This window comes from Physeter macrocephalus, unplaced genomic scaffold (assembly GCF_002837175.3).
Source record: "Physeter macrocephalus isolate SW-GA unplaced genomic scaffold, ASM283717v5 random_80, whole genome shotgun sequence".
Taxonomy (NCBI): Eukaryota; Metazoa; Chordata; class Mammalia; order Artiodactyla; family Physeteridae; genus Physeter; species Physeter macrocephalus.
The window spans coordinates 43722-66364 of NW_021145366.1; the positions used below are offsets into that span (position 1 = coordinate 43722).

The 22643-nt window shown below is 56.8% G+C and overlaps 1 protein-coding gene across 3 annotated transcripts; it reads left to right on the top strand.

Annotated features, from left to right (window-relative positions):
* Window positions 1–34: 34 nt before the first annotated feature.
* On the top strand, window positions 35–20656 carry ZNF385A (zinc finger protein 385A). 3 transcript variants are annotated; one of them, XM_028483846.1, is made up of 8 exons: window positions 35–131; window positions 6532–6668; window positions 14112–14222; window positions 15983–16145; window positions 18091–18339; window positions 18707–18876; window positions 19087–19182; window positions 19327–20656. In XM_028483846.1, the coding sequence occupies exons 1-8, from the start codon at window positions 122–124 to the stop codon at window positions 19555–19557; spliced, it is 1167 nt and encodes a 388-aa protein (XP_028339647.1). In that variant the 5' UTR covers window positions 35–121; the 3' UTR covers window positions 19558–20656. The 3 variants fall into 3 exon arrangements, with proteins under 3 accessions (XP_028339647.1, XP_054938296.1, XP_023978846.1); XM_055082321.1 differs by lacking the exon at window positions 18091–18339; XM_024123078.3 differs by lacking the exons at window positions 35–131; window positions 6532–6668 and adding an exon at window positions 10897–11005 and having other exon boundaries at window positions 18058–18339.
* The last annotated feature ends 1987 nt before the right edge of the window (window positions 20657–22643 follow it).

Genomic DNA, 22643 nt, shown 5'->3' on the forward strand with positions numbered 1-22643 from the left:
CCTCCGCTCCGCCTCGGCCGGCCTCTGCTCCTCCCCCGACTCCACCCCCCGTACCCCCAGCCCGGCCAGAACGGCCCCCGGGACAGAGCGACGCGGAACCGCGGACGCCTGGGTCCCCAGCATGATCCTCGGTGAGTGGGCTCTGCGGCTCCGCGGCTCCAGGCTCCTGGGTCCCTCTCAGTAGGTCACCCCCCCACCTCCCGCACCGCGGTGACTGCGGCCGCCCGTCAGCCACCGGTTCCCCCTCCCCCTTCATCTGGCTCCACATCTGGGGCCCCCTCTTTCCCTCTTCCCCAGACTGCCGCTTCTTCTCCCGGTAATCCAGGGAGTGGTAAAGGGGGAGACAGAGCCGAGTGAGACCCCCGCCCCATAATGAGAACATTGCGTATTCATGAGGCTCATGAATATTATATGAAAGTCTAAGAGAGGCTGGGGGAGGGGCTGGTCCTGGCCGGGTGGAGTTGAGCGAAAGGTTCTGACCCGTCCCCCCCCCCCGCCCCGCCCCCGCCCCGGGGCCTTCCCCCACCCTTAGCTCAAACACTCCGACATCCTTCTGGGCCCAGGATAAGAGGGAAAGGAGGAAGTGAGGGGCGGGCGGGGGGGAGAAGATGGTGGGTGTAGCTTCGAGGTGTGTGGTGGGAGGTGGGAACCTGAGGGCTGAAGATAAGGGGTCTGGGGAGAAAAAGGGGTGGGAAACTGTCCATCCCAGGGCCCCTGCGGCTCGGATCCTGTCTCCGCAGCCATCCTGCCCCAACACGCCGGGACCTGCCCCTCTCTCTCCCTGCTCTGGCTGCCTGGGCCCTTCCTTCCCGGCTGCCTTCTTCTTCCTTCCTCCCCCACCCCACCCCCACCCCTGCCTTGGGCCGGGGGCACCAGCAGAGGAAGGGGCCCCGGGGAGCACAAGGATGGCGGAGGGAGACTCCCGCGCGGCTCTGACATCCCTTCAGCCACAGCCACCCCAGCCTCATGACCTACATGGGAAGGGAGCCCCGGGAGGGGGAGGAAAGGACTCCTTCCTCATCAGCCGGGCTCCAGGCCCCTGCCTCCACCATAGTCCACAGGCCTGCTCTGTCCTCTGACCTCTGACCTCTGCCCTCTGTCCTGGCTAGGCCGGTTCCTGGGCACTGTTTGTGGTGGGAGTCCCCCCACCAGGCCCAGACACCTGTGGTCTCCCTGCCCCCCACCGGGGACACCTGGCTGCATGCTGGCACCCCAGGGCTCGCCTGGCTCCCACCTCAGCCCTCTGCTGGGGCCCCCTTGGTTCTTTTGCTTTTCTTCTTTCCTTTGACCCCTACGGACTCCCACTAGGTGGCTCTCTCCCCTCTGCCCTCCTTCCTCCACCTCTTTCTCCCCCCCTACTCCTGTAGCTCCTCACCCTCACCACTCTACATCTGCCCCCCCTCCACCTGGCACCCCATCAAATCCATTAAATGAATGAGCCAACAGAGGCACGAATGACTGGTTGCCTGCCTCCTTCCCAAGAGTGTCTCTAGCAGGAAAGAGACTCCAGGCCCATCTATGAAGACTGTCCCGACCCTAGCGTGACCCCCACCAGCACACTTGGACTCAGGATCCCAGAGCACAGGCTCCACATTCCTCCAACCTGTGCAATCCCTGCATCCTGGCCCCAGCCTGGGCACGGGCCCCAGAGGCAACATCATGCTTGTCCAGGACAGGCCAGTTTGAGCCGTGCTTCTCCTGGTCAGTAGGCCTAGGAGAGGACCTCGGGAACCTGCTCGAACTAGCCCAAGATCCCACCACAGGAGGAATGCCAGGGGCCACCGACTGGACGCCCACCTCACCTCCCTGAGGACACTGCGATTAACTCCCTCCTTGTGCCCAGCCCACAGAGGGGTGGGAAGCCTGGCGGGTCACATACCTTAACCCTCTTTGAGGAAGGAAGGCGAGAGGGAGGCAGCTGCTGGCCAGGCCTGAGGCCCATTCTAAGGTTTTCAGGTTCTGAACGCTGAGGTCCACTGAATCTGTGTGCAGGTGCTCTGCCCGGCAGGTGAGGCCCAGCCTGCCTGCTCAAGAGCTAGACTGTGGGCCCAAGTTTAAGGTGGTGGTTCTGGGCTCAGGTTCACCGTTCTGAGCTTGGCTTACCCTCCTCTCCAACCGGGCCCTTGGTGTGGTGTGTGGAGCGGGGTGGGGCATTGAGGGAGGCTTTTCCCATCAGGCTGGGGAAAATTCCCCAGGGGTCTTCCTTCTGCCTTTCCAGGTCACCTCCCCCCTTTAGGCCCTGCCCCCGCCCACATCTCCCCCAGGGTTATTAAGGATGATGTTTTGAGTAGTTGTTCATAATCATCCCCTTGTTGCTTTCATCTTTGACTTCAAAGCCTTTCCAGCACTCAGCCGGCCTTCTGCCAAGAAGGGGGAAATTGCAGCAGAAGGGGACAAATACCTCAAATACCTGAGACTTGGTCAAGAAGGCAAGATCTAGGGGTTCCAGGCTCTCCCCTTAATCCCCCAGTTTTAGGCATTTCTGGGGTTAGAAGAGGCCAAAAGGCCTGAAGTGAAAAGGGGATGGATTAGAGATGAGATTCCAGTCCAGACGCCGATCTCATTTCTCCTTTGGCCCCAGAGCGTAATTCCCATTTTAACCCAGTGCTGACCCCATGTTTTTCACCACCTTGGGCCCTAACGCTACTTGCAACCCTATCCCCAATACCTCTCTGGGATCTGAATCTCATCGCGGCCCGATCTCCAGACCAACACTAACCTGCAGCCTTACCCTAACATCCTTCCTGGCTCCTGTTCCTACCCAGAAGCTGCCACTCCCAGAGTCAGCTCACGGCAGACACTCCCATTCTTTGCCACAGGGGCTTCAGGCCCTAGGCCCGACCTGAGATAGCCAAGGGACTGGGACTCCCACCTGGCCAGAATTTCTGGGGAAGAGGGGAAGGAAAAGACCAGCTCTGAGTGGGAATGGAAGGAGTAAGGAGTCAGACCTGCCTTGGTTGTGGCCTGGTGCTGGGGGGATACCTGAGCAGGATCAAAGTGCCTAGGTCCAGGTAGGGTGCAGAAGTGGACAGATGGCCATCCATCTAAGGGACTGAGACTTCAACCCCCCTAAAGTGGTTGGGAACTGTCTTTAATAAAGCATTTGGCAGCTCCCCACGGAGCTGGGTGGGGCTCTATCTGCTGGAGCCAATGAGCTTCCCTCTGGAGTGGCCTGTCTCAACCAGGCCTCAGCTTCTCCCTGCCATGCCTGACATGGCGCGCAGACCTACACACGTGCGCGTGCGCGCGCGCGCACGCACGCACACACGCACACACACACGCACACACACACACTCCAGTTTGCTCTCCACCTCCTCCTCCAAACCCACCTGAAGCCCTGGATTTCCTACTTCATTTCCTCCTTCACAGCCCTTATTATATTCCTGCCTTTTCCCCCCTCCATCCCTAGGAAAGTGCGGTGCCTGAAAGCCCTGTCTGGAGCCAGCCAGACAGGTTCAAATCCCTCACTAGCTGTGTGACTTTGGTCAATTAACTCCCCCTCTCTGAGCTGACGGTCATCTATAAGATGAGGATTCGTTTATTTAGCAAACATTTATTGAGCTTTCTTTGCGTCAGGCCAGCACTTTACATGGATTTGTTCAATCCTTTCAACAACTCCACAACGCAGGTACCGTTGCTCTCATTTGACAAAGGAGAAATGAGACAGAGAGGGTTCGGAAACGAGCTAGTCACCCAGCTAGTGAGCAGTAGAGCCATCCGCAGGGGGGCATATATGTAAAGTGCCTGGCATGCAGTGGGCCCTTATTATTCTCAGGATGGCGGAGAGGGGACTGAGGCGTGGGCTACCTGACACCAAGGGCCCAGTTTCTCCCCACTTGGTCCGTAAGTTGCCATCTGCCCCCTCCCACCTCAGATCTCAGTGGAGTGGACCCAGGAACCTGGAAAAGAGACACATGAATCTCCAGTTGCCCACTTTGCTTCCTTGCCTCGCTCCATCCTTTCTTCCTTCCTCCCACTTCCCCTTCCCTCCCCCGACCCGAGGGCTCCTGTCAGTGGAAAAGATGAGTTGCTGGCTAGAGGGAACTGATTGGCTGCTACCTGTTTTCCTCCAACCCCAGGAAGTACATGGAACTTGTTCTCCCCTTCCTCTCCTTGGACAAGATGGAAGCCTTTCTCAGATCTCTGCTGAATTCAGAGTTAAATTGCAGCCCTTTGGGGTTGTGTAGCAGAGCAAGAGGGTGACAGATCTCGATGGAAATCCCAGCTCTGGTACTTATAGGCTGTGTAACATCAACCAAGTCTTTTTAAGTTCTCTGAGCCTCAGTTTCTTCAAGTGTCAGATGGTTAAAAGCTAGTATCAGCTACCCCATAGAATAGTTACCTCAGAGATTAAATGTGCTACTACTCAGAGTGCTTTACCTGAAAACATTCTTTTTTTTCTGTTGCCTTTTGTGGAACTCGTCTCTCTCCTCTGAGGTGGTTGTTTGAGGGGTGGGGGCCTGGAGAGTTCAGAGCCAGGAAAGGGTCAAGGAGCTGAGCTGCCTCCCTCTCTGGGCCCGGAGCAAGTGCCAGCCCCGGACCAGCTGCCTGGGGTGGGTGCTGGGTGCCGGGGACTCTGGGAGTGCTCAGGTTTCTCTCACCATTCCTGATGCCGCCTGGGGCTCGTTAAGGCTGCCCTAGCCTTGTGTGCCAGGCAGGAGGAGGCGGGCACAGAGGGGAGAAGCCATGGGGGGATAGAGGGGAAGGGGAGATGGTCGCCCTGCCCCATCAGTCTGTCGGTCCCTCTCTCTCCTCTCTCCCTCTCTCGTTCTCTCTGTTCTCTGTCCTCTGGTCTTTCTGCCCCCGTCTCTAGCTCTGTGTCCAGCTTCTCAGCAGTGTCTCTGTTTCTCTCTCATTTCACTCTCTTCATCTCTCCATTGTCCCCTGTCCTCTTCTCTCTCAGTGTCTATGTCCCTTTTCTCAGTCGCCTGTTCCTGCTTCTGTCAGTCTCTCCCATTCTATCTCACTCACTTTTGTCTGTCTGTCTGTCTCTCTCCTCTCTCCCTACCCCATCTCAACCCTGAGGTGGCAGAGGAGGGAACGGACATGACATACAGACCCCCAGCTGTCCAAGGGCCAAAGCCAAGCATCCTGCCCTTCTCCTTCAACCCTTAGATGTCTGCAGCCCAAGCTCCCAGCAGCCTTGACCCCTCTCTGCCTCAGGCACCCTAGCCGCCCAGTCGTAGCAGTGGGTGGAAAAGACAGACCCCTCCAGACCTTCCTGGACCAGCTCCCTGCCCCCAGCTGTGCCTGAGCCCTCCCCACCCCCACCCTCTCGCATCCGATTCCCCTAATCCCTGCTCCCCCGCCCTCCCCTCTGCCCCACTTTTCCAGGACTCTGATTGGCTGATTCTACTGACTGGACTAGGGGGGAGGCTGGCAAGGGAGGGGGCAGGGGGCAGAACCAAGGGAAGGGGACGCTGTCAGGCCCAGGCCCCTGGGGGGCCAGGGCCAGGCCACTGCCTGGGGGCAGCAGGCACCAGACACTGAAGGTATGAAAAGGGCCCACCTCTGGAGGGATTAGGAAAGGATCCCAGGGGGACCCTCTGCCCCAGTAAGGTCATGGGAGGACGGGGCTAAGCTTGCAGCCTCCTGGGTTTGCCTTTGTTCCTGGGAACCCCTGTTGCTGGCAGGGGGTTGCTAGAGCCATGAAGGGCATCCAGAGCTCCCTGACTGGTTGACAGAGAAGTCGCAGAAGGGAGCTGGGCCAGCAGAAGCCCAGAGGGGTCCTGAGGGCCTCTGGGCCAGCCGTGTGGAGCCTGGCAGGGCTCCTCCCATGGCTCTGGGGTAGGAGGAGAAGCTTTCAGGGACGGTAGTGGAGTGGCTGGCCCGGAGTTTCATTTCCCCTTGGGGTCAGACGCAGGCATTCCCCTCCCAGCGGCTGGTCGCAGTTCCTCCCGCAGAGCCTGAGCTGAACATTCCTGACAGAGGGACCGACCGTCCTGACTGAGGGGCTGACAGAGGGACCTGGGGAGGACAGGAAGGTTGGGAGAAGGGGCTCTGAGAATGGCCACAGGCAGGCCACCTCCCAGATCGAATGCCACTTTCCTACCCCGAGACATCGACAGTTAATTAAGAATGACGACTGGGACAAAATCATAACTCTTTGGGGAGCCTGAAAGATCCAGCAGCCCTCCTCCAAATACAGGCCTCACTATTCCTCTCTAAGCAGTGGGATGAATCACTCACCTGACAGTTCTCCCTGGGGTAAGACTTAGCCTTTGGGATTCCCTTGTCCAGCAGGCGGCCTGCAGAGAAGGCTTGTGATTTTCCTGGGTCTGTAAAATGCCTAAAGGTCTTGGGGGAGGGAGGCTGGAGAAGGGGGAAGTGAAAATCACCCAGAAGGGAAGAACAACAGGTCTGCGCCCTCCCCCAGGCCCACGGGGCACCGTGCTCCATTGCTCCGGAGCCAGCCAGCAGGGGAAGTGTGTGTGATGGGGGTCACACGTCTGAGTGTGGGCCCCCGAGCCTGGCAGTGGGCTCCCGAGCTTCAGTCTTCCTGCCCCACATGATGTTTTCTCTGGTCTCTAGGCAGCTTGAGCCGGGCAGGGCCCCTCCCTCTGCTGCGGCAGCCCCCCATCATGCAGCCCCCACTGGACCTCAAGCAGATCCTGTCCTTCCCACTGGAGCCGGCACCCACCCTGGGCCTCTTCAGCAACTACAGCCCTGTGAGTAGCAGCCTGCCTGCCTTCCCCACCCTTCTGCCACCCCGGCTCCTTCTCTCCCTGCCCTCTTCTCCTCTTGTATCTAATTCCTTATGTCTTCTTAGGGACCCATCTCCATTGCTTCCAGTCAGTTACAAGTGTCGTTGGCTCTCTGGTATACTATTGACAACAATAACAATAATACCTAATATTCGCTGAAATCGGCTATGGGCCAGACACTGTGCTAGGTGTTTTATATGAATCATCTCATTCAGGCCACCATAGAGAGAAGTCACAAGACCTAGACTGGTGGTAGTGAGTACAGGGAGGTGGAAAGAGAGACTCTTCAAGGGCATAAGCAGCCTGTATGTAAGCTCCAGCTCTCTGGAGCCCACACCGTTGGGTGGGTAGGGTAGGGTCAGTGGGGTAGGGCTTGGAGGGCTGGCAAAGTTGTCTGGATTTAATCACTATGAAATAGGGAGGCATCATCCATTCTTGAGCAGCAGAGTGAGTTGGAAGGAGCAGTGTTTGAGGCAGGTGAGTGGGGCAGCTGGATGGAAGGGAGCAGAGACTGGAGGACGGTGGCCAGTTAGGAGGCTGTCCCAGCAATAAGGGCCTGCGGGGGAACCTGGAGAGGCAGACTGGGCCCGTGGCATCGGCAGAGTGAGTGAAGGAAGGGGGCTGGGTGAGGTTTTTCCGAGGAAATACTGACAGGCCACGGTGATCAACCAGGGTTTGGGGGTGGGGGAGAGAAGATGAGTCAAGGATGACTCCAGGGTTCAGGCCTCTGTCACTGGGAGAAAGAAATCACCTCGCCGGGGGCAGGAGGTTAGAGGAGGAGGCTGGCCTGGGGTGAGGCTGCTGAACGCACTTTAGGACATGGCGAGTTGGTGGACCAGTGGGACGTTGAGCCAAAAATGTCCGACAGACAGTTAGCATTTGGGTCCTGGAGAGTGGGCTGGAGCTAAAGGTTTGGGGGAAGTCAGCTTTATTCAATTCAGCTAACCCACCATCAAACCATATTCAGTTACAAACACGTGTTGAGCATCAACTATGCACCAGGCACTGCAGTAGATGTGTTTTTGTGTGTGTGTGTGTGTGTGGTTTTTGTTTGTTTGTTTGTTTGTTTGCCTGCACTGTGTGACTTGTGGGATCTTAGTTCCCCAACCAGGAAATTGAACCTAGGCCCTCAGCAGTGAAAATGTGGAGTCCTAATCATTGGACTGCCAGGGAATTCCCTGCAGTAGATGTTTCTATACTTGATCTCATTTACTCCTCACCACAACCCAGCAAAGTAGACATTATTATTCCAGTTTGACATACTGGAAGACAGAAACTAAGGCCCAGAAGGGTTTAGGAATTTATCTAAGTTGACGCAGTACGTGCCTAAGGTATGACTTGATGCAGTACGTGCCTAAGGTATGATTTGAACCCAGAGCATCTGACCCCAAATACAGTTCTCTTTATACCTGCTGCTTCCTCCAAACTCCTCCCAGAGAATCCAAACCAACATTTGCATTGCACTTTGAGGTTTACAAAGCATTTTTCATATCTCAGTTTTTATAGCAACTCTATGGGGTAGCTGTCGTTTTATCCTCATTTTACAGACGAGAAAATTGAGTAATGACTATCAGGAAGGCGCTGTCCTAGATAAAATGGAGACATGAGGGTAAATATGACATGCTCCCATGCTAAAGGCGCTACATTCAGGAAAGAAGTATAGATGTGTATGCAGTGATCTACAATGCAGAACAGAGGAAGGGTTATAAAAATTGTGACAGAGACACTAACAAAAATTCAATTGAACAAAAAAATTTTTGAGCAGCTACTATGTGCTAGGCACTGGTATCAGGGACACAGGACTCAGCCTGTGCTTGGAGAGCTCACGGTGTAGTAGGAAAGACAGCAAGTTAGCATTTACCCTATAGTGTGAGAAGAGCTGTGCTGGAGGCATGTAGCTTGTTGGGGAGCCCAAGGGGGTGTCAGGAAAGACTTGTTGGATGTGGTGAGGGACCAACCAGAGCTGAGCAGGGAAAAAAAAAAGAAACAGCAGAGGAAAAAGGGATTGAAGCTGGAGCAGGTGACGTTATGATTTGGGCTTTGAAGAAGTATTAGTAGGATTTTAAAAGGGGTTTCAGAGAACACTCCAGACTGAAACAAGGGCTAAAAAAGAGCACTTGAGAAACTGCAGTTGACTGGGTGTGACTGGAGCAGAAGGTGCTGGGAAGTTTCCCCCCAGTCTACATACCTGATTTACACTTAACCTTGGGTCTCCTATCTTTGTCCCCATTTTATAGATGAGGAAACACTGACCCAGAGAGGTTAAGTGACTTTCCTGAGATCACAAAGCTACTTAGTTGATTCACGTGGATGATCCCAAGTTTCTGACTCCTCAGGTTCATGGCTCCACGGCCTCTAGTGGGGAGGAGCTATTTAAAGCCATAAGAGTGGATAAGCTTGGAGAAAGTGTGGCCAGGTGTTGAGTGATACCAGCTTTGGCATCAGACTGGCAGGATTTGAATTGATGTTCCAAAAGTACTGGCTGTGTGACTTTAGGCAAATTACTTAACCACTCTGAACCTCAATTTTATCAGCTGTAAAAGAAGACAGTAATAGTACCAACTCGCAAGGTTGTTGTGAGAATCGTATTACATAATCGTAATGCCTAGCACCTAGCACAAAGTAAGTTTTCAATCAGTGTAAGCTGCTATGATTATTACGTTATTTCATTGTTTTTATTTAATAGAGGATCAGAGAGAGAAAGGTAGTTTCCAAGGCCCAAGCCTTGGGGAATAAGCAGAATTAGGCAGTGGGAACAGGAGGAGGCCCCTGCAAAGGAAATGAAGGAGCCACAGGAGGGGGTGGGGACAGAAACAGGTTCCTACAGAGTAGGAGAAGCCAAGGGAGAGAGTGTGGCAGGCTGCATCAGTAGTGCCAAATTCTGCAGGGGAATGAGGACTGCAGAAAAGCTGCAGACATGCCTTGGCAGTACTGTGCAGCAGTTAAGCACAGGGCTTTGGAGTCAGGATGCCCAGGTTTAAATTCAAATCCCAGTTCAGCCACTTACTAGCTTATGACCTTGGGCAAATTATTTAGCCTCTCTAAACCTCAGTTCCCTCATCTATAAAATGAAGATAATAATAGTACTTACTATTATAATAGTGGTTGTAAAGATTAAATTAGATAATCCATGCAAAGAGCTCAGTCCAGACGCTGGCACATTCCAAGGGCTCAATCAACATTAGGTGGTGGTGATGGTATTATTATTCACTGGAAGAGTCTCTCCTTCCCTGCACTAATACTTCCAGATCTCTCCTACTCGGGTAGTTCTTACCCCTTAGACCCCTCCCTGCATTATGCGTCCCTCTGCCCTTGGACATCCCGCACTGTCTCCCAAAGACAGCCTCTCTCTACATCCAGGCCCCTGCTTCGCTCATCTCTCGGCCCTAGGTGGAACGGAGGGGATGGGATCCAGAGATGAGAGAGCCGGGATCCTAGGACCTATCGAGAGGATAAGGAAGTGTTTGGGGCAGTGGGCTGTTCGGCCCTCCTGTTCCTCGTCCCCCAGTGCTGCCCCCACTCTACCGCCAGAGGGCAGCAAGTGCACGAAGCATAAGCCCGTCGGGAACCTGGTTCTCCAGCAGGTGGCGGGCGAGAGGAGGTGGGAAGAGGTTAGGGATGATGTCCCCAGTTTGAGGTCGCTTCTGCCCTGGGCGACCCCAGCTCCACCGTTCAGAGGAGTCACTAAGAGAGCAGTGCCTGACACCTGGGTACCTGGGCTCGGTCTTGCATCCCCAGTAGGGGAAGTGACAGGTATAAGGGGCACAGGGGTCGTGTGCAGAGGGAGCAGGGGAAGGGTCGTCTGCGGACTCGAAAGAGAAGCTGTCAGCAGCAGAGCGAGGGTGGAAGGGGTGAAAGAAAGGAGAAAGGTCCAAGCTGGAGAAACAGGGTCGGCCATTGGTAGGGATACTGGACTCAGCAAGGGTCCCCAGTGGAGGAAGCCCAGTGGAGCATCTGGTCAATGCCCCGTCTCCAGGCCGAGGGACGCTTCGCCAGGACCAGGTCTTTCTGGAACGAGTGTCTGGACATGGACACCCCGTCCTCTCTTCTTTTCGCCCTAGCGCCCCTTCATGCCTCCCGAGCTCCCTATCTCCGCCCCCGTCCTCGGCCCCGCCTCTGGGGCGGGCTCCGGGCCGGGCCGGCGCCGCCTCCCCTTCTCCGGGCCGGCCCGGCCGCACAGCCCCGAGCCACCCGGGCAACGAGCGCCGCGTCCCCGGCCTGCCCGGCCCGGCCAGGCTCGGCCTCCCCGCCCGGGTCCGCCACCCCGGGCCATGGAGCCGCGTCCCCCGGGGTCTCGCAGGGTAAGCCACCCGGCCCCTCCTCTCTCCCTGGCTCCCGCCGCTGCCGCAGCGCCCCCCCACCCCATCCCCGCCCGCCCCTGCCCGGCTCCCTACCTCTCCCTTCGCCTGGTCCTCGGGTTATCCGGCCCATCCCCCACGACCGGCGCGGCCCCAACCAATCTCCGGATCCCATCTGGCGCCCCCCAGACTGCTGCCACCATACTGGATACCCCGGCCTCTGTTTCTCAGATCCTTGAAGTCCCCCAAATTTTCAGACTTCCCATCGGGTCCTACACCTACCCTCAAATTGCCACGCCGCCGGTCAGATCCCTTATGCAGCCCTGACCCCATCTCAGCCTTAGTCCCCTTTCTAGCATCCCTCCCCCACCAGCTTCCACCTGCTCTTTAGACACTCTCTAGCTCCCTCTCTTTCCTGTTTCAATCCTTCCTGTCCCTCAGGTCTTCCCATCCCTGAGATTCCATCCCCCTTCCCTTTTTGCCTTTATTTGGGGCGGCGGCGGGGGGAGGGTGGTCAAACAGGGGCAGCGGTGCCATCAGATAAAGGGCAATGGAAGGAAATATAATCATAGCCCCTCCTGGTGTTCCTGATCTGGTTTCCCCCTTCCCTCCCCCTCGCCCTTCCTGATTCATTTTGCCCCAGCTTAGGGGAGCGATTCCCTTTCATGTCTGCTATTGGAGGGCAGGTGGGAGGAGACTGTTTGGTGGACCTTTCCAGACAGTGTCTAGGCCAAAATCCTAGGGAAGGGGCTCTGGAGTGAGAGGGCTCTGGGAGATGCTGGCCTTCACCCCTCCCCAGAGAGCCCTCATCTAGGTCACCAGGGCCTCTTGACCTTGGCCTGGAGCAGCACTTCAGTGGCTCATATTCCACCTGCGCAGGGATTGGGCCCAGGAACCCTCACCTTCAGCCTGGTGTCTCCTCACTTCCCAGAGGAGAGGGTGGGAACGACCCACCTGACCGGGTTGCTGCCCTCCTCTCTGCCCACCTCCCACCCCTAGTTGGTGTTTATGGACTTAAGCCTGAGGAGAGGGCTGTGCAAAGGAAAAGGCTCTCACCCTGGACGAAGGGCTCAAGAGGGACAGGGACCATTTGCAGGGGATGGATGTTGGGACAGTCAGCTCACAGGTCATCCTCAGGGCACTGGGTCCTCAGCCACCCTGGGGAGCAGGCTGGGCTCCTGGGGTGGGGCACACACAGAGCCAGGGACCTCTGCTTTCCCCTCTCCATCCCACTCCTCTCTCCCTACCATTTTCATCGACTTAGGTTCCCTGGCCCAGATTGGGTTTCTGTTTGGGCTGAATTCCATTCCCCACCCAGCATGTGAGGACGTCCAGGGGCTATAGAGAACCCTGGGGCAGAGTTGGGGGTCCCTGGTTAGGGAGGACTGTCTCCCGGAGGCTGGGAGCTGAGTGCAACATCTGTCTCCCCTTTCTGATTAAAGCCTGTCTCCAACTTGGTCTGTCTTCCTGCCAGACACATCATACATTCACTCCGATAAACACACAGCTGAAGATTGCACAACCTGACCATTCATGGCTTCGGCAGAGCCCCCGACACAGAACTGTTGATACAGAAATGATGTACACACAGCACGTGACACGCCTTCACACTCCACCCCTGCACAGATTGATCATAGACTGCCTAGACACACGCAGACACACCCAGTCTTCCCCTGTTTGGCTTTTCCCTGAAAAGGACCTGGGCTTCCAGGAGGTGAAGAGTAAGCCACTGAGAGGGGCTGCTTCCAGCCAACAGCAGGCCAGGAAATTGACACTGGTCTGTCGGACTGGTTATCTGAACCTGGCTCCTGCCTCTGCCACTGCCAAATGGGACGGCGCATTTCACAGGGATGCTAAAGCCCCTTTCCTGACATTAACCCCAAGCAGCCAGTGAGATAACTCTGGGGAGTAGAGGGGAGACAGGACGTGTGGGCTTTCCAGACCACCTTCTTCCCCCTGCTCCATGCTCCTGTCTCTCACCAGTGTCTCATGGGGAATCATGAAGACCTGGGCACAGCGAGGGCCTCAGCTGAGGAGCTAAGGACCCCCAAGTCTCCAGCAACTGTTTTTTCACTTGATCCTTCCACCTAGAAGATAAGGTTTCAGCTCTAATCTGGTTCCATGCTTAAGAGAGATCCCAGCCATCACCCAGTTCTGCTCAGCCTCAGCTGCATTCCAGGCTCGCCTCTCCCTGGCCGCCTGGGGGCCAGAAGGGAGGAGGACGGGGCAGGGAGGCAGTTTTCATGCCCCTAGGCCCCTGGCTTTATCCCCATAGCAGAAAGCCTCAGAGAGAAACTCCCATCCTCTTCCCGCCTCATGTGAACTCTTGGCAGGAGACTGCAAAGACATCTGCTGACCCAGGGTGGGGGCAGAGGCCGTTCCTAATCCCTCCCAGCCCCATAGCCCTGCCCCAGAAGCCCTGTGACCAAGGGGAGGGAGTTCAGAAGATCCCCGGGCTGCCTCAGGCCAGCCCAGCTTCTTACGTTCTCCTACTTATTCCCGCTGGAGCCACCTACTCTCTCCTGAGTTCTTTTACTCCCTCTAGAAGCTACGGCTTTAAGAGGTCCAGGGAATGAGTGTGTTAGGGCAACCTGGGGCCCAGAGATGGGAAGCTAGGAACATCTGTCTCCTGGGACCAGGAGCTTGGTTTGGTTGATGGTCTTGCCCCAGAGCGGAGGCCAAAAAAGGCTTCAGCTGAGGGCCCTAGGATCTGGGATGCTTTGGGACTTCCTGAGTGGGCCTCTGGTAGATCAGCCCAGGAGAAAGGTCAGGGTGACAGAGCTTGATCTTCATGGTATAAAGAACGGATGGAGATGAGTCCAGGTTCAAGTCCCGGCTCTGCTATTAAGTCATGCTCTGACCTTGGGCAAACCACTTCTACTTTCTGTCAAATGGGAGCACTGGGCCAGGGGATCTCTCAGGTCCCTTCCAGTGCTATGAAGACTGGGCTGGGAGGGAATCAGGGAGCTGAGGCTCAGAGCCCTCTGGCATGCTGGGGGATTGGGAGGAGGCTCTGGGGACTTTGGTTCAACCCAGCTGCTGCCAGTGGGGTTGTGATGGACATGAGCTTGTGCTGGGGTTCCTGGCTCACCCCAGCCTGCCTCCACAGATGGACCCTGTGCAGAAGGCTGTACTCTCCCACACTTTTGGGGGACCCTTACTCAAGACCAAGCGGCCCATCATTTCCTGTAATGTCTGTCAGATCCGCTTCAATTCTCAGGTAAGAAACCCAGCTGCTCACCAATCTACTGGCTGGGGCAGGGACGACCAGGGGATCTTAGGGGAGGGCAGGGTCTGGGAGCTCTGGGTGAGGGACAGGGATTAAGGGGATATGAGGGGATACTGCAGGAGAGGCAGGGCTGATGGAAAGCACTCGGGAGGGACAAGAGATGGCTGTATATTTTGACATGAAGTATATAGCCCAGTCCTCTAAGGCTGACCCCTCCCTCCCTTGGGGACTGAGGCATTCCCTGGCTCAGAACTTCTTGGAACACAGGTGGCCATCTGTGTCTCGGTGGGAGTGTGGCCTCTGGCCCTCTGGTCTTGGGTACGGGGCTGAGTTACGTCATTGGCCCCCTGCAGAGCCTGTGCCCTTCTTGGCCTCTGCTAAACTCCTCCCCGGCTCACCCATTTCCCTCTAACCTCCTGGCTTCCTCCTCTCTCCACCGTCCTCCCTCCAAATTACACACAAGGCCTGGCCCCCACTGCTCTCCCAAGGGAAAGTCTCTCCCATGGGAGAAGCCACCCCAAACTCAGAACCTTGGTGTCTGGCCTCCCAGATTTTCTCCCTTGGAGGCTCCCTTGGGACTTCTGTGTGGGTCTAGAGGGGGCTTTGTGGCATGCAGGTTCTGAGAACTTTTGGAGAAAAACAGCAGAGCCTCATTCTGCTGAGTAGGGAAAAGAAAGCATGTTCTGTTTCTCTACCCAGTGTACACACACACACACACACACACACACACACACACACACACACACGTGCCACACCGCGGCGCCACGCTGCCCCACCCCCTGCCCCACCCAGTGTACACACACACACACACACACACACACACACACACACACACACACATGCCACACCATGCCGCCAGGCTCTGCACACCCCTGCCCCACCCCTGGGCTGTCAATCTTTTCCTGCCTATCCACACCTTTTATTTCTACTTTACGCCTGTCTGGGTGACCTTGTGCTTCCATGATTGTGTGTTCTTAGCAGGGGGTGCACACAGTGTGGGGTGGAGCCAGGACCAACCCAGATTTAGACCTCTCCTTGACCTCGACCCCAGGCATCCCCTTTCCCAACCCTGGCTCTGCTCACTGCTGGAGGGTGGGAGACTGGAGGGGCCAGGGGCCAATAGTAAACAGCCCTCTCCTCTTTTTGCCCTCCCCTCCCCTCCCCTCCCCCACCAAGCGCCTCTGTTTTGACAGCTGTCTCTGCTGCTCTCTATGTCTCCAGAGCTGGGCTTGGGGCCAGGGTCCTCCAGGGTGTCTGCAGAGGCTTCAGGGAAAATGAGACCCAGAGGGAAGTAGTCAGGGTACAGCCCAGGCTTCAGAGCTCCTGGGACTCCCAGCTTGAGGGTGGGAGTCCCAGGAGCAGCAAAGGCTGGATCCTGGAGCCAGGGGACACAGGCACAGAAGGCCCGGGGTCGAAGAGGATGCGGACTGGCTAGATTGCTCGGGCCCTCCCATTTAGGGTTCTCCTATAGGTGTGAGGTCCCCTTCCCTCACCCCTGGACAAGGTGGGAAGCCTGAGTCAGTAGGCAGGCCCTGGGTATGGTGGTAGGGTAGAGCCTGGGCTAGGTGGGGACCCAGGTTCCCAGCGACTGAGTAACCAGGGTCCTCGACATGGGGCTTTACCTCTCCCTGGTGTAGGGAGAGATTAAGTGCAGCCTGCTGAGGCCACCCCAGGACCTGAAGGAGCTCCACGGGGAGAATGTTCAGATGAAAGATGATCTCAGATTCCCTTTTCTTCCTCCATCCCTAAAGAGCCAGGCTGAGGCACACTACAAGGGTAATCGCCATGCCCGAAGAGTCAAAGGCATCGAGGCTGCCAAGACTCGAGGCAGGGAGCCCAGCGTCCGGGAAACAGGAGATCCAGCTCCCCCAGGCGGCACGCCCCCAAATGGAGAGGGTGTAGCCCCCCGTCCAGGTATGTCTGACTCCCCCCCCAGCATCCTTCAACTGAACTTGTCTCCTCCATTCTGTCCCCACTTCCCAGAACTCTCCTCTGCTTTCATCTCTCTCTTCCTCAGCTCCCACCCCAGCCCCACCCAACGTGAGTCCTGCAGCCAAACCCAGTGACGCAAAATTTCCATCCTGTCACCCCCACTGCCGCCCCAGCTCCTCTCAGCGGAGTCCCCACTGTCTGTCCTCCCCAGCTCCCTGTCTGTCCTCCCCACCTCCCTCACCCTAGCCCCTGTGACTCAGACAGGGGCTAGGGTGAGGCTACCTGGCAAACTTCCTCAAGAAAAAGGGAACCACCAAATCCAGGGAGAGACCATTTCATCTTGGGGAGAGGGGCAGGGGAGAGAATCAGGATATCTGAGGGCCTGCCCATGGGGGCTCCCCCCGGGGAGGACTGAGCCCAGGAAACCCAGGCAACTCCCTGGGTGATCTTGGGTAGATCTTTCGACCTCTCTGGGCCAGAGTTTTTTGTCCCTCGGAAATGAGGGAGTGAGACTTGAAGATCTTTGAGGTCTTTTCCGGGTTTACAAAAAGCAACTCTGAGAGTCTTTGTCCCTCATGGCTGGTGGCCATCCTCAACCTTACTCCCAACCAAGAAACTGGAAAGAAGGAATATCAAGACAGGACGATCCGAGCCACCCCCATCCTGGGATTACCACATCAGATGTCAGTCATGGCAACTCCAGAGAGACCTGACATCCCCATGTCCTCCTTGTCCTTGCCTGTCCTTCCTGCCCTACCCTAAGGAGAATGAAAACCAAGGAGCTGCACCACCAGCTTGGGAAGCGGGCCCCACTCTCACCACACATACACACACAAACACACACACCGTCCCTCAGGGATGCACAGATAGGGCGAGTGAGTGAGCTGAGTTCTAACTGTGTTCTGGCTGCTTCTTAGCCTGAACATCTTGGGTTAACTTGGTAATGTCTCTGTCAAAGGGGGATGATCATGGTGGCGGTGTAGCTAACGTTTCCTGTCTAGCACTGTTCTAGGTGCTTGATACATATTACCTCACTTAGTTCCTAGGGTATCTCCCTAAGGAGGTAAGGATACCTGCCCTGCTTTTGAAAGCCAGGAGGTTCTGTCCAGATAGAGATGTGAGTGTGCTGTCTGGATTGGGATGGAGATAAATGATGTCAGAAATGAGGAAGAGAAAAAAAAAAGGGAAAGATCACAGGATGGACCAGCAAATGGACAGCTGCAGGGCTCAGGAGGTCCCCTCCCACCAGCTCCCCAGCCCCACCCCCGGCCTCCCCCTGACCCGGAAACTGGATCAGCTGCTGGAGCAAGAATGGGAGCGCTAGAGTTTCCCCTGTGCAGAGGCCAGAACCCAGCGCTGAGGCCTGGGGCCTGTGCATCTTTAATCAAGCCATGAATTATAGAGCAGCCCACATCCCTGTTTCTTCCCTCTCTGGTTCTGCTGTTTCTGTTTCCCTTTTGCCATGTCTGTGCCTATCTCTCCCAACCTCTCCTCACCTCGCTTCTGCCCCTTCCTAGAGTTCTTTGGCATGCCTCCCTGGGGACTGGGCAGGCCTCTCTGAGAAGGGGCTGGCCGGGCGGGAAGCCCAGGCTGGCTGGCAGGCCTTGGAGGGGAGGTTCCTTGTTCCATGCCCCTCTCCCCCTCACCAGGCTGGCTGCCAGCTTCACCCTGGCTGAAGGGGAGGCTGGTGGGGCTGGACCCCTCAGCCATTCCCCGCTTATGGAGAATGAGCCAGGCACTGGAGTCTCACACCCAGCCTGCGGCAGCTGGACCACATCTGGCTCTGGTCCAGGGCATGAGAGCATGCATGTTGTCACAGGGTGGGGACTCCTGGGCCCTTGCCCTCCAGGAAATGGGGCTAGGTCTCCTCCACATAAAGAATTTTCTCCGAAAGCCATCTGGGATGATCCCTATGTTTCTCCCCCAGTGACAGTTTCCATGGAAAATGGACTGGGTCCAGCCCCAGGATCCCCAGAGAAACAGCCTGGCTCCCCATCCCCTCCCAGTGTTCCGGAGACTGGTCAGGGTGTGACCAAGGGTGAAGGGGGGACTCCAGCCCCAGCTTCCCTGCCTGGGGGTAGCAAGGAAGAGGAGGAGAAGGCCAAGCGGCTGCTCTACTGTGCTCTGTGCAAGGTGGCAGTGAACTCCCTGTCCCAGCTTGAGGCACATAACAAAGGTATGGGCTCCCCTCCCCCACGCCCACTCCCCTGTCCTCATCCCCTCCTGCTCCCTATATTCTAACTCTCCTGGCTTCCAGCATCCCTGGACCCTCTAAGACTCACCAGCCTATCTCCCTCCCTAATCATCTCCCTCATTCCTTAGCCCCTTACCTCCTCAGTTCCCTCCCAGCCCCCACCCTATTTCTGGTAACTGTGACTCTCCCCTGACCCACCTTGTGTCTGGAAGGGTCCCAAGGGCCTTGGAAAGCCCCCACGCTTGATGCCCCCCCCCCCAATATAGTAATGGAGATGTGGCTATTTGAGGCGTAGTAAGCCTGGAGAATTTTTTTCCACCTCTTACCTCCTGTTCTCTGGGGGCTCCAGGTACTAAGCACAAGACAATTCTGGAGGCCCGAAGTGGACTGGGCCCCATCAAAGCTTACCCTCGGCTGGGGCCTCCCACTCCCGGGGAACCAGAGGCCCCTGCCCAGGACCGAACCTTCCACTGTGAGATCTGCAATGTCAAGGTCAACTCGGAGGTCCAACTGAAACAGGTGGGTCCAAGGCCCTTTCCGAGAATTCTGGAGAGTATACCTGCTGAGAGAGGAGGGAGGACAGGGAGCTTGGGTGAGACTCTTCTTCAGGGTCATCCTTTGGTGCCACAGAAGGGGCGGGGCCAGGTGCTGAGGTGCGATCACCCTGCTCCCTGGCGGTTGCTCCTTTCCCCGTGGTTCACAGCGCCCCCCACCCACTGGTCCCTACAGCACATTTCCAGCCGGCGGCACCGAGATGGCGTGGCCGGGAAGCCCAACCCCCTACTGAGCCGTCACAAGAAGCCCAGGGGCGCCGGGGAGCTGGCGGTGAGGCCTGGGCGATGGAGAATTCGTCCAAGGGGCGGGGACCGGAGCGGGGAGGAGAGGGGATGCCGGCCGGCCCTGAGAGAGGTGGAGTTTGCGGGGCCACAGAATGACTTTTCCCTCTCCCCGCCCCTCTCTCCCCTGCAGGGCACTCTGACTTTCTCCAAGGAGCTGCCCAAGTCCTTGGCCGGAGGCCTGCTCCCCAGCCCCCTCGCGGTGGCTGCGGTGATGGCAGCGGCAGCAGGCTCCCCGCTGTCTCTGCGCCCGGCTCCCGCTGCACCTCTTCTCCAGGGACCGCCGATCACCCACCCCCTGCTCCACCCGGCCCCCGGGCCCATCCGAACTGCGCACGGACCCATCCTCTTCTCCCCCTACTGACCGGAACCCTGAACCCCCTCCCATTCAACCCCCCCACCTCCAGCCGGGACCCAGGCCTCCGGGCTCCCAGTCCGTCCCTCCTCCCGGCACTCCCTGAATGATCTCTCTCCTTCCCCCCCACCCCGAGGTACGGGGTTCCAGGAAAGGGGAGGGGTAGCGGGGGAGGGGGACTTCAGAAGGGGGGGAACACCCCAGATCTCAGGGAACCCCGCCCCCTGCCCTTCCCTCTCCCCTAGAAAAGGGGGGGCTGTCTCACCCCCGAGCCCCCTTGGAGACACCCCCCTCCCAAAAGCCATGTGCATCCAGCCCTTCCCCCCCAGACCTAGCACAAAACGGGGTTCACAAGCCATGATCGGGGTCCAGGGGGGCAGAAATGGATTTTCTTGGCAATAAGCGGACTCTGGGACTCCGGCCCCCTACCCCCAAACTGAAGCGCTTCCGTGAACACCCCCGTCCTCCGCAGGGAGAGGGGAGCAGGCGGGATCCTGGGTCCCTCATAAGCACTTTGGTTTTACCGCCTGCAACCTCACTGTGCCCGCCCCGCATCACGCCCCAGCCCAGGTCTAGCCGGGCCCATGGGCAGCACTTGGTGGCATCTCTGGCACTTGGGTGGGACCAAGTAGATGCCCCTATAGACCCTTCCCTCACCTTCTTCCTTCCCAGTCCGGATTCCATTCTTTTCACCAGCACCCATCGCCCAAGGGGTACCAAGGGGGGCAAGGGGTGTCCAGTCCAAGCCCACCCCCGCCTCGCCTTCCGCAAAACTGTGAGCAAAAAGCAATAGAAGCCTCGCCCCCGCCCCGCCCCTTTCCGCAGGATTTGCAGTCTGTAGCCTACCCCATCCCAGCTCCTAGACCTCATGGCTGTCCCCTCCCACCGGACACCTCCACTGCACAACTCGGGCGGGGTCGTGACCTCCCCCCCTTTGTGGTTTCCGTATCGTCAGTCCTTCCAGCACAGACCCGGGAGGGGGACAGGCCCCCACTGGCCTTCCCCTCCCCATCAACTCTTTCTGCTTGACGATGTAGCAACCCCGGCCCCCAACCCACGTCTTTCCCTTTTCCCCCTCCCTGACAATAAAATCTGGATTCGTTGCCCTCCGTCCCCCAGACTCAGACTCTGCATCTTTGCCCGCTGATTTGGGAGCAATTCCATCAGGAAGTGTATGTGTATTGTGAGCGGGGGCGGCACACAGGAAAGAGAGCCAGAAGAAGGAGGGGGACGGGAAAACGGGGCTGGGAGGAGGCAAGATCCGAGGCTTGCGCAAAGTGAGCAGAGCTCCCCATCCCACTCACGCCTACTCCGGCCCGGCTCAAGTGTCAACTTGGCCCTGGGGAATCATTTCGAGTCCAGGTCTCGGATTGCAGCCACGGCTGTTGAGAATTCGCCGCAACTCCACCAGGCGGCGCCAACGACGTGGAAAAGGAGACCGCTAGGCTCCAGTGCGTGTCTCTAGATTCTAGGCAGACAGGTCTAGACCCGGTCTCAGACAAAGGAAGAATCCAGGTTTTTGTACCTCTGGTGGGAAACGCACGCCAGCAACACTCAAGGCGTGGGAATAAGTGGGGGCAGGGACTTGGGAATCTGAGCTGTAGGCTCTACTTGGCCCCATATAAACAGTGACCTTAGGGTTAGTCCTTACCCTCTCGAGACCTCAACTTCCCCATCTGCAAAATGAGCAGGTTTGGGTCTCTTAAAAGTTCATTGAGACTTCATGGATCCACGACTAAAGTGCTGGGACCGTGCCATTTACAGATATGCTAGAGTGCCTTCTCATCTTGTTCCCTAAATGGTCTATGGGACAAGAGGGCACACATCGCTCACTGCCTCCCACATGATGCTGGGGGAAGGGGTCTCTTCTCTGTCTTCAGAATTCGACTCAACCACACACTCACAAGAGCAGCCAGTGATTCTGTGACCCCGCCTTGCTCTAGTCCAGCTGGGCAGCAGAAGGTCAACAAGAAAGGCCAGACCAGAACCCAGTCTCTACATGGGCCCATCCTGAGTTGCATTTTCTTTGCTCACTTCCACCTCTCTACCCACTTCCCAGTCTTGCTGAAGAAAGGGTGAGGGAGGGTGAGATGATGACTGTTAAAGAGGAAGGAGAGGGGGAAGAGGGGCCTCCTGAGTTAGTCAGTTATGAAGTTGGGGGTGGGAGTTTGCTGTAGGCTCAGAAATGGAACCCAACAAGGAGTTTTGGGGGTTTTGTGTGTGTGTGTTTTGTTTGGTTTTGTTTCAGGTCGATCTAGCTCAAAAAAAGACAGAGACTGGAGATCTAGAAGTCTGAGGGGCAGGAGTGGCTGAATAGGAGAGTGGAATGAGAAAAGCCGGGCTGGATCACATGTGGGGAGAGAGAGGGGGGCTGGAAGAAATCGGGGTTAGAGGGGCTGAGATATTAGCATGTCCCACAGGTACTTCAAATCTGGTGTAAAACTGAATTCATTATTTACCCCCTTCCCTAAGCCTGCTATGCTTCCCACATTCCCTATCTCATTGATTAAGAGAACCACCATACACCTGGGAAACTGGGAGTCCTCCTAGTCTTCCCTCTTCCTAACCCTTTATCTAATGAGTGATTAAATAAATCTTATTTGACCTCTTAAGGACCTATGGATCCCGATCGATCATTGTTCTCTATTCCCACAACCGCTGCTCTAACCACGACCGGCTACATCATTTGTGGGGCCCAATGCAAAATGAAAAAGCAAAATGTTCAAAAAGGATCTCAAGGCTGACTGCAGAGCATTAACTCAAGCCCTGGACCCTTCTCAGCACAAGGACCTGTGCGATTACACGCGCAGATGGCATGCCCACCAAACCAGCCCTGGCCCTAACTCAGGCCCTGTCCACCCCTTGTCTGAACTGGTGCCTCTTTACTGGTCTGTTTCCCTTTGGCCTGCAGGCTTTCACTCCTTACTCACAGCTCTCCAAGTGTAAATCTCCTCCAGGATATAACCCCAGCTCCTCAGCATGGCACACAGGCCTTCCTTGATTCTGACCCCACTCACCTCTCCAGGATCTTCCCTCTTGCCCCCTCCTTCACATGCTTTGTTCACCTCTACCTAAACCTCCGTGACTCTGTGCAT

Bases quoted from the DNA above. Each gene is read 5' to 3' on its own strand.
- ZNF385A (XM_028483846.1), top strand. The intron at 6,669-14,111 runs GTGAGTAGCAGC...CTGCCTCCACAG, and splicing joins TCTTCAGCAACTACAGCCCT to ATGGACCCTGTGCAGAAGGC. The intron at 16,146-18,090 runs GTATGTCTGACT...TTTCTCCCCCAG, and splicing joins GGGTGTAGCCCCCCGTCCAG to TGACAGTTTCCATGGAAAAT.